Raw genomic sequence first — 11,120 nt, 5'->3', positions numbered from 1 at the left:
ACAGAAGCTGGGTGGGTAATATCTAGGCGAGGGAGATGGGACTGTATGGAAGGGAGTTTAGTCCAATGGTAGCTATTCCTGTAAATCCACGATGGCTACTCCAGCCTCCAGTAGTTGATCTAGAAGTGTTGGAGAGACTACAGACAGATAGGGAGGGTGTTGATCCATCTGATTTGTTTAAGAGACGTCTGGAAACTGTGTATCAGGATTTTGTGGCCATTTACACAATGGTTCAAAAGATCCAAGGACAAGACTTACTGGGTCAGGATTTGTAGTGCAGGAACATGGGGTGGCAGTCAGGAAACGTATTACAGATCATCTGGCTGTATATACGGCAGAGCTGATGGCCATTCTGTTGGCCTTGCACTGGGCAAAGGATGTAGTTACGTGCTCTAATTCATGTGCAGTGTTGATGAGTCTCCAGTCCTTTAGGTCCCGTAGCAGTCAAGACCTGCTGTATGAGGTGTTACAAACCCATGGCAGGATTAGACAGATGGGCATACAGACACGTTTTACTTGGGTCCCAGCCCATGTGGAGGTGGAGGGGAACGAGGCAGCTGATATACTGGCTAAACAAGCACTTAGTAGTGGGAATGTTGATGTTGTAGTTTTAATGAGCAAGGCAGAGGCAAAAATCCTGATATGGACAGTGATGGTGCAGAGATAGCAGGAGCAGTGGAATAAAGATTCTAAGGGAAGGCATTTATTTCAAGTACAGAGGAAAGTTGGGAAGGGGAGGATGGCAGGAAGGGACATAAGAGAGGAGGCTATTTTTACAAGATTAAGGGTGGGACACAGCCAGTTGAATAAGACCTTAAATGTGATAGGAAAGCATCCAACAGGAAAGTGTGATTATTGACAGGAAACAGAGACCGTAGAGCATGTATTGCTACAGTGTGGGGAGTATCAGAGGGAAAGAGAGAGGCTGACATCTAGTATGATGAAGAAGAGGATACAGGAAATAAGTTCAGAGTAGATTGAGTGGAACTTCATTAAATATAGTTTCAAATATTTTGTCATATTATTTTAAGAGCAACGGGGCTGGCTGGAAGAATTTAGCTTTCCCTCTCTCTGGCCCACACTCCAGTACAGTAGGTGGCGGTAACGCACCATAACGTCTCACTAGAACATCTTTGATACCGTTGGATGCCAAACGCTTATAAACCCCACCGAAGAAGTGGAAGAAAACAACCCGGAAGCACGTGGAAAGAAAACAGAAAATGCGAGGCTGCCAGGAGTTGCAAACGATTATATGTCAATTTATCGTTTGTTGAGTCACCGGAATAGAAACAGCATTTTTTGGAAGATCACATTTCTAGGCAAAAGAAAAAGTTATCCCACTAGTAAGATAGCTAGCAAGCTAACGTTACTCTACTGAGCTTCTCAACATGGTTCGGGCGCTAAGGTACGTTAGCTAGATTTCTTTGTATAAACAGTTATATGCTAGACATTTGACCTTTAAATTGTCATATGAGATGCCAAGATTGTAGTCTTTATGATGTCCAGGGCACTGTTTTTCAAAAGTTATCTATATGTCGCCTATCGAATACGATCAAATGCATATGAATAGAACGGAAGTTACCGTTCAAGTACATGTTTCGTCCGTTCTATTCATTCAATATCTATGCATTTAATCATATCCGAGAGGCGAAATCCAAAATAGATTCCTTTCGAAAAACTGGGCCCTGGCTTGGATGTGACAACTTAAACCCCCTGCTCCACTCAGAACCAAACGCGCCCCTCCGGTGAAGAAGACGGAACAGTTTGACGAAGATGACCCTAAAGCATACAAGGACATGCCTGTCCCAGATAAGGTACAGTCTATATATGTAATGGAGATTCCTGTGTGACTAGAAGTGTGATTAACTTAACATGTTATCAACATCTGCACAATGTTGATGGGCAACTATGCTTATGGAGCTTGACCCTTACTTGACCAATAGTTGTTTGTAATTGTTGCTGTTGACCGATTTTTGAAAGTTTCTGTTCAACCTCCTTTCAACATACAATCTTTTTAAGAGATCCTCGCAGTATACGAAGGACAAGGTCGACGAGTTCCACGATGACAAAATCTCGGTGAGTCTCCCATCTGTATATTTGAAGAGTTCAACTTCTTAACCCAGGTTATCTTTTTAACCCTACTCCGTCTTAATGTTGCGTATGTTTGCCACTATAGAAACTCATGGCACGTGGTGTTCAGATGGACAGTGACCAGGAAGATGGTGATGACGAGGTGAGTCAAAGGCCAAAAACTGCAGGTGAGCAGTATCTAATAGAGCAGAACTTGAATGACTTACCCGTGCAAACGTCACATTGAGCCGATGAGTGTCGTGTGGTTTGCAGGAGGAAGTGATGGCTCTGGACCTCACTGACTCGGAGGAGGAGGAAGAGGAGGAGGAGGAGGAAGAAGAGGAGGCTGATATGGACAGTGATCTGGAGGGGAAGAAGGATGATTGTAATTATACAGCCCAATGTCAACCTACTACAGCAGTTTTTGTACTATTATTAACCTGTTTTTTTTCTATTAACCTGTTTTTTTTTCCTGCGTGTGTATTTAGCTGAATTAACATATTAAATGTGGTTGTTTTCTCCTAGATCTCCCCAATGATATGGCATGGGGAAACAGGAAGAAGATGTTCTATGACTCTGACTATGTGGCTGCCAGTGAGTATTTCACATTTTATTCATTCATATTATTGAGACCCGTTACCTGTAGTCTTTTATGATTCCTGAATGTTTATATCTGGTTGATGTAGTTACGTTTGTTCGACGTAGGCTGTTTCCTTGAAACGACTCGCTTTTTTGTTTGTTGCAGAGGGGAAATCTCAGCAAGACGCAGAGGCAGAGGATGAAGAGGAAGAGGAAGAAGCTAAGAATATTCAGAGACGATTGGCTGCCGATCTTAGCGAGGAGGACTATGATCTTAACCTCCTTCAGGTATACATTATCAGCAACAAAGTATACAGTTGAAGTCGGATGTTTACATACACTTAGGTTGGAGTCATTAAAACTAGTTTTTCAACCACTCCACAAGTTTCTTGTTAAGAAACTATAGTTTTGGCAAGTTGGTTAGGACATCTACTTTGTGCATGACACAATTAATTTTTCCAACAATTGTTCACAGATTTAATTTATAATTCACTATGTCACAATTCCAGTGGGTCAGAAGTTTCCATATACTAGGTTGGCTCTGCCTTTAAACAGCTTGGAAAATTCCAGAAAATGGTGTCATGGCTTTAGGAGCTTCTGATAGGCCAATTGACATCATTTGAGTCAATTGGAGGTGTATTTGTTGATGTATTTTTCACGGCCTACAATCAACCTCAGTGCCTCTTTGCTTGACATCATGGGACAATTAAAAGAAATCAGCCAAGACCCCATAAAAAATGATTGACCTCCACAAGTCTGGTTCATCCTTGGGAGCAAGGATAAACACCATGGGACCATGCAGCCGTCATACCGCTCGGGAAGGAGACGCGTTCTGTCAACTAGAGATGAATGTACTTTGGTGTGGAAAGTGCAAATCAATCCCAGAACAACAGCAAAGGACCTTGTGAAGATGCTGGAGGAAACGGGTACAAAAGTATCTATATCCACAGTAAAACAAGTCCCATATCGACACAACCTGAAAGGCTGCTCAGCAAGGAAGAAGCCACTGCTCCAAAACCACCATTAAAAAAGCCAGACTACGGTTTACAACCGCACATGGGGACAAAGATCATACTTTTTGGAGAAATGTCTGATGAAACAAAAATAGAACTGTTTGGCCATAATGACCATCGTTATGTTTGGCGGAAAAGGGGAGGCTTGCAAGCCGAAGAACACCATCCCAACCGTGAATCGCGGGGGTGGCAGCATCATGTTGTGGGGGTGCTTTGCTGCAGGAGGGACTGGTGCGCCTCACAAAATAGATGGCATTATGAGGACAGAAACTGGTGTGGATATATTGAAGCAACATCTCAAGACATCAGTCAGGAAGTTAAAGTCTGGTCGCAAATGGGTCTTCCAAATGGACAATGACCCCAAGCATACTTCCAAAGTTGTGGCAAAATGGCTTAAGGACAACAAAGCCAAGGTATTGGAGTGGCCATCACAAAGCCCTGACCTCAATCCTATAGAAAATGTGTGGGCAGAACTGAAAAAGCATGTGTGAGCAAGGAGGCCTACAAACCTGACTCGGTTACACCAGCTCTGTCAGGAGGAATTGGACAAAATTCACCCAACTTATTGTGGGAAGCTTGTGGAAGGTTACCCAAAACGTTTGGCCCAAGTTAAACAATTTAAAGGCAATGCTACCAAATACTAAATTGAGTGTATGTAAACTTCTGACCCACTGGGAATGTGATGAAAGAAATAAAAGCTGAAATAAAAAATTATCTTCTATTATTCTGACATTTCACATTCTTAAAGTGGTGATCCTAACACAGGCACATTTTACGAGGATTAAATGTCAGGAATTGTGAAAAACTGAGTTTAAATATGTTTGGCTAAGGTGTATGTAAACTTCCGACTTCACCTGTACATGCTTGAGCCTCTAGCTCTATCAAAGTAAATAAATACATTTTCCTGTTGTCCTCATTGTGTGTCTGTATGTGTAGGAGTTTGCTGTAGAGGAGCAGGAGGTGGAGAAGGAGAGGATTGTGAAGGACCTGCAGCAGATGTCCCAGAAGGAGAAGATGAAGCTGCTGAAGAAAGAGTCACCAGAGCTACTGGAGCTCATTCAGGACTTTAAGGCAAAGGTGTGATAACCACAACATCACTACTACTCTATGTTCAACAGGATAAGAAACATAGTGTAATCCACACTTAATGTTGTTGAGCCTGTAACAAGCGTTACAGTTACTAATGGTGGTGTGGTAATGCCGTGCTGTTTGCCAATGGTGGTGTGTGCAGTTGGCAGAGCTGAAGGACGAGCTGCAGCCTCTTTTGGAGATGGTCAACGATGGACGGATTCCACCAGGAAAGGGTGCCAACTACCTCAGGACCAAACAGCAGCTTTATCTAAAGTAAGTGTGAATGTTATTTGTGACATAAATTGCATAAAGAATGCCAATGAGAATGGCCTCGCTTATTGTTATTTCTGTCCTGTAGTTACTGCACAAACATCAGTTTCTACCTGGTCCTGAAAGCAAAGCGTATTCCCGCACACAACCACCCTGTGATTGAAAGACTGTTGACTTACAGAAATGTGAGTAGATGCATTTGTCATTTGTGATTTGATCCAATTGTAGGTATACTGTATATAGTGAACTTAACACAGTGCTTGTCATGTAGTTGGTATGATTCCGATTGTGTCCTATAATAATTGCGTTCTCTGACTGTCCCTGCAGCTGATTAATGAGATGGGTGAGGTAGACGCACGGCTTGCCCCACAGCTGCGCCAGCTGCTCTCTGCAGACCAGAAGGAGAAGTCCGCTAGAAAGTCGGAGGGCAGCGAGCAGATCACCAACAAAAAGGTCAAGGTGAGAAATGAGTTGGATGTTGGTCCATTGGGTGATGTGGATGTTGCGTATACTTCAAGGTGGACTCAGCGATATGACGTAGATGCACAAAGTAAACGTATTGGGTCAATTTCTGCAACAACTACGAGCGTCGAATCACAAGGCTAAACCTCTCTCTGCTGTGTTGGTCCCGTTGCTACCACACTGTAACAGCGCGAAGTGAACCCGTGCGCATATACTGTGTGAGAGGGAAGTCTTGCATCTCGCTCAACGCAATATCTGCGGCGCTGCTCGTGGCAATGTCATTTTGCCGGGTCTACCTTTAAACTGGACTGCTCCCTATGTTGTCAGGTATCTGAAGAGGCTGGGGCGGAATCATCTGAAGACTCATACTCTGACTTGGATGAGGAGGCTGCTCTGCGTTTCTACCGAGGTGTGGAGGAGAGGCTGAAACTGAAGAGGAAGCGCAAGGACCCGCAGGCTGAGGAAGGGTGAGCGTTACCCGAGTATATTATAGAGCACCACAGTGGTGTCATAATACCCATAAAACCTAGTGGTCAAACAGGGAAATGGTTCCAATCATTTCCCCACCATTCATTTTCCCCGTAGGGGATTTTAGAAACACCCCAAATTAGGGCTGTGTTTCTTGTGGGCTTACCCTGGCCTAACGCTTTGATAACCGTGTAAATCTCTCTCTTTCAGACAAGGTGACTTTTATCAATATATTCAGCTCTATTTAAACTCAGATTCGAAAATGCTAATTAGCATCACATTAGACATCTTATCAAATTTTATTTGTCACTTGTGCCGAATACCACAACCTTACTGTGAAATGCTTACTTACAAGCCCTTAACTCTATTTATTGAACTGCATAGTTGGTTAAGAAATGTTTGTAGTCCAAATAAACTAAAGTGAAAAAAATAATCAAAAAGTAACACAAGAAAATTACATGGCAATAAATAGGCTATATACAAGGGGTGGCGGTACCCAGGCAATGTGCTGGGGTACAGGTTAGTAATTTGTAAAGTGACTATGGATAGATAATAAACCGCGAGTAGCAGCAGTGTAAAACAAAGGGGGGTGGTCAACGTAAATAGTCCGGGTGGCCATTTTATTAATTGTTCAGCAGTCTTATGGCTTGGGGGTAGAAGCTGTTAAGGAGTCTTTTGGACCTAGACTTGGCGCTTCGGTAACGATTGCCATGCGGTAGCAGAGAGAACAGTCTATGACTAGGGTGGCTGGTGTATTGGGCCGTACGCCCTAACCTCTGTAGCGCCTTGCAGTCAGATGCCGAGCAGTTTCCATACCAGGCGGTGATGCAACCGGTCCGGAGATTCTCTGGTGCAGCTGTAGAACCTTGTGAGGATCTGGGGACCCATACTAAGTATTTTCAGTCTCCTGAGGGGGGAAAGGTGTTGTCGTGCCCTCTTCACAACTGTCTTGGTGTGTTTGGACCATGATAGTTTGGATGCAGAGACCAAGGAACTTAACTCTCGACCCGCTCCACTACAGCCCCATCGACGTTAATGGGGGCCTGTTCGGCCCTCCTTTTCCTGTAGTCCATGGTCAGCTCTTTTGTCTTGCTCACCTTGAGAGGTTGTTGTCCTGGCACCACACTGTCAGGTCTCTGACCGCCTCCATATAGACTGTCTCAGTGTTGTCGGTGATCAGTTCTACCACCATTGTGTCGTCAGCAAACTTAATGATGGTGTTGGAGTTGTGCTTGGCCACACAGTCGTGGGTGAACAGGGAGTACAGGAGGGGACTAAGCATGCACACCTGAGGAGTCCCCGTGTTGAGGATTAGTGTGCCAGATGTGTTGTTGCCTACCCTTACGACCTGGGGGGGGGGGCCGTCAGGAAGTCCAGGATCCAATTGCAGAGGGAGGTGTTTAGTCCCAGGGCCCTTAGCAAGTAAGAATTTGTACACACTAGGAGCGCCCCTTCTGGGTGAGCATTTTCTTGTTTTCCTATGGACTTATACAGGTCGTTGAGTGCGGACATCATGCAATACTGCAAACCTCTGCAAGCTCCTGCTGACATCTGCTAACAGGTATCGTGTCAATTTAAAACTTGCCCAAGAACGTTCACAGAATTGTCAATTTAAAGAAATGTTGCCAATTTATTAATTACAACATTTTAGCTTACAAATAGTTAACCCAGAGATTCTTAGGGTTGCCTCGATTTGTCAGTCTCATCCAGATAATCATGGCATTTGTAGTTCTTTATGATAGCCACATTAGCAGATAATTGGCATTTCATGGGTTGGGGGTAAATAAAAGCGAATATATTGATGTTATCAAAACGTCACGCCAGGATAAGCCTTCACGAAATACAGCCCTTATTTTAAGTGCCCTTACAAAAAAGGATTGCAAAATAAGTATTTTTTACTGCAGTAGTTTTGTAGTGTAACTGCAGTTAGTGTGGTATAACTGCAGTCCTCTGCAATTACTTTGTCCAAAATACCAGTCGACTGCAGTTTCAAAACGGCACTCTTTTTTTGTAAGGCTGTTTCTAAAATCCCCTACGGGAAAAATTAATGGTGGAAAAACGATTCTAACCATTTCCCTGTTTGACCGGATATTGGGTTTGATGGGTATTAGGACATACTGTGGTTCTCTAATCAAGTTCAAAGAGTAGGAATGAGATGGGCAGGGTTTGATGGTAGATCTGTTTCCTCTTAGCAGATTGGAGGCGGCAGGAGATGACTATGTGGATCCAGATGCCAAGAGACGCATTACCTACCAGGTACAGTGTAACAGCCTCTGAGAATGAGAAATTAGTTACCCACACATTCAACTATACAGCAGCCATGATTTATTGTACATCTTAGCCTTTATGTACAATATGAACTGGTTCATGTCTCTTGTTCACATTTTCATTGTACAAAGCACAGTATGAGGCATTTATTCTCCCAATACATGAACACATGGCCTTCATATCGATCTTGTACTTTGTATAGAAGAGTATTATATTCCCTTCCTAGTTTAAACCATTAGTCTAATTAGCACATGTTGATCTATCCTTTCTGAAGATGGCCAAGAACAAAGGGCTTACACCAAAGAGGAAGAAGATTGACCGCAATCCCAGGGTCAAACACAGAGAGAAGTTCAGACGAGCCAAGATCCGCAGAAAGGGACAGGTTTGTAGACTACATTTAAACGTGGAAGTTGCAGTGTACACAAATCCTATGAATGATTGACTATAAGTGCTTTGCAGGAATTACTGACACCTTCAGGCAGCTCTTTCAGAACCACTGCTGTGTACTGATATTATGTACAGTATTTGAAAGCAAAATTGACAACTTGTATCGTTTAACTTGTCAATTATGGGCCAAATTACAAAAAGACTGTTGGAATTCTTAGTTCTTCAAACAAATCTACATGAAAGTATTTAATGTATTCCAGGTTCGTGAAGTCCGTCGTGAGGAGACAAGATACAGTGGAGAGCTGTCTGGTATTCGTGCTGGAGTTAAAAAGAGTGTCAAACTCAAGTAACCAACCCAACTGTTTCCTTTAAGGAAGACTGTCAACAGTTCCCTGTGGACTGGAGGGGATTTGTGTGATTTCTCCAGCACAATGTAATACCAACATACAGTTGGGGTTTAATGTCCCAAGTCTGTCACTTTACCGATATAATACTGTCTGACATTGTCAGAGTAATCTACTTTGTTGTAATGAAACTGCAATAAAGTTGTTCTTAATCAAGTCAAACTTCGTTTGGCATTACCGTTCCACAACCCACATGTTGTAATCTGCTTCCTGACAAGATGGTATGAAACAAGGTTACGATGCTCAAGGATCGGTTTGCTGTTATGTAATGTTTTTTTTTTTAGGCAGACGGTGAGTACTGAAACCTGCTTACCCATGCACATGAATGTCTGATCTAGGTGGGTGAAAGCCAAGCCAGATAAAATAATGATCCGAACTCGACAAGAACGAATTACAGACAGATTTAAAACCGAGTTTAGTACACGAGATTGTCCCAAGCCTGGGGACTTGCACTGTACATTAGTGTTCTACAAGTAGCCAGGTCTCCTAGTAAGCAGCATGGTTTAGGGCAGAACCCAATTAGTCAACTGGTCGATTGTTTGGTCATTAGGCTGTTAGTTGACCAAGGTTGTTTAGTCGACCGAGCAGTAACGTGTGTGTGTGTATATATATATACACTAACGTTCAAAAGTTTGGGGTCACTTAGCAAAGTCCTTGTTTTGAAAGAAAAGCCCTTTCCCCCCCCCATTAAAATAACATCAAATTTATCAGAAATACAGTGTAGACATTGTTAATGTTGTAAATGACTATTAAAGCTGGGAACTGCATTTAAAAAACATTTTATGGAATATCTACATCAACAGTGAAGAGGCTACTCCAGAATGCTGGCTTTCTAGGCAGAGTTCCTCTTTTCCAGTGTCTGTTATTTTGCCCATCTTAATCTTTCATTTTTTTATTGCCCTGTCTGAGATATGGCTTTTTCTTTGCCACCCTGCCTAAACGGCCAGCATCCCAGAGTCGCCTCTTCACTGTTGATGTAGATATTCCACAATGTTATTAAAAAAATTGCAGTTTCCGACTACACCGATAACGTTGTGGCTGGTTTTGCAGGTACTATTTAATGAAGTTGCCAGTTGAGGACTTGAGGTGTCTGTTTCTCAAACTAGACACTAATGTACTTGTCCTCTTGCTCAGTTGTGCACCAGGGCCTCTCACTCTTTCTATTCTGGTTAGAGCCAGATTGCGCTTTTCTGTGAAGGGAGTAGTACACAGTGCTGTATGAGCTCTTCAGTTTCTTGGCAGTTTCTTGCATGGAATAGCCTTCATTTCTCAGAACAAAAATAGACTGACGAGTTTCAGAAGAAAGTTCTTTGTTTCTGGCCATTTTGAGCCTGTAATCGAACCCACAAATGCTGACGCTCCAGATACTCAACTAGTCTAAAGGCCAGTTTTATTGCTTTCATCAGGACAACAGTTTTAAGCTGTGCTAACATGATTGCAAAGGGTTTTCTAATGATCAATTAGCCTTTTAAAATTATAAACTTGGATTAGCTAACACAACGTGCCATTGGAACACAAGTGGTTGCTGATAATGGGTCTCTACTACCATTTTAAAAAATCTGACCTTTCCAGCTATAAGTCATTTGCAATGCATTTCTGATCAATATGTTATTTTAATGGACAAAAAAATGTGCTTTTCTTTAAAAAACAGGGACGTTTCTAAGTGACAACTTTTGAACGGTAGTGTAGGTTCTGGTACTGTTTATATTGAGGTGCAGGAGCGCCACAATTCTTAAGCTAATATGAGGAACAGAAGCTCAAGCAGTAGAAAAAAATGAGGTGCCTGTACTCTGCTCCGGTGAGCTCCTGCCCAAGTCAAGCACTGCTTCTTATCCTAGTGCAAATAGCCTACAGCTGTGTCTGTAGGCCCACAATATTTTATACAATTTTGCAACTTTGCTAGTGCAAGCTTTGGGCTAGACCCAACTTAATAGATACAATGTTTCAAAATAGTTGCAGACAGGCCATGTGTAGCCAGTGATTTATAGAATATTTAATTTTATCAGGTTATTTTCTACCTGCAGGCTGCAATGTTTCTATGGTAGGCTATTTTGTTTCCTTCTGGTTATCTAGATCTCTGGTGCCCTCTTGAGGCACGTCTTATATCAAACTAAGTTTAAAGCGTCAG

General features: G+C 42.6%; 1 protein-coding gene across 2 annotated transcripts; it reads left to right on the top strand.

Annotated features, from left to right (window-relative positions):
* The first annotated feature begins 1,167 nt into the window (after positions 1-1,167).
* Positions 1,168-9,148, top strand: utp3 (UTP3 small subunit processome component). 2 transcript variants are annotated; one of them, XM_024426731.2, is made up of 15 exons: positions 1,168-1,405; positions 1,727-1,814; positions 2,020-2,076; positions 2,177-2,233; positions 2,344-2,455; positions 2,596-2,664; positions 2,816-2,937; positions 4,599-4,739; positions 4,894-5,006; positions 5,092-5,188; positions 5,331-5,462; positions 5,793-5,932; positions 8,126-8,189; positions 8,476-8,583; positions 8,849-9,148. In XM_024426731.2, the coding sequence occupies exons 1-15, from the start codon at positions 1,389-1,391 to the stop codon at positions 8,936-8,938; spliced, it is 1,407 nt and encodes a 468-aa protein (XP_024282499.1). In that variant the 5' UTR covers positions 1,168-1,388; the 3' UTR covers positions 8,939-9,148. The 2 variants fall into 2 exon arrangements, with proteins under 2 accessions (XP_024282499.1, XP_024282500.1); XM_024426732.2 differs by having other exon boundaries at positions 1,169-1,405; positions 8,129-8,189.
* The last annotated feature ends 1,972 nt before the right edge of the window (positions 9,149-11,120 follow it).

This window comes from Oncorhynchus tshawytscha, linkage group LG07 (genome assembly GCF_018296145.1).
Source record: "Oncorhynchus tshawytscha isolate Ot180627B linkage group LG07, Otsh_v2.0, whole genome shotgun sequence".
Lineage (NCBI taxonomy): Eukaryota > Metazoa > Chordata > Actinopteri > Salmoniformes > Salmonidae > Oncorhynchus > Oncorhynchus tshawytscha.
The sequence above is the reverse complement of the archived record's forward strand: the minus strand, read 5'-3'. Positions and strand labels throughout refer to the sequence as shown.

Excerpts from the sequence above, each read along its gene's own strand:
- utp3 (XM_024426731.2), top strand. Across the intron at positions 1,815-2,019 it reads ACATGCCTGTCCCAGATAAG|AGATCCTCGCAGTATACGAA; the intron begins GTACAGTCTATA and ends AATCTTTTTAAG. Across the intron at positions 2,665-2,815 it reads CTCTGACTATGTGGCTGCCA|AGGGGAAATCTCAGCAAGAC; the intron begins GTGAGTATTTCA and ends TGTTTGTTGCAG.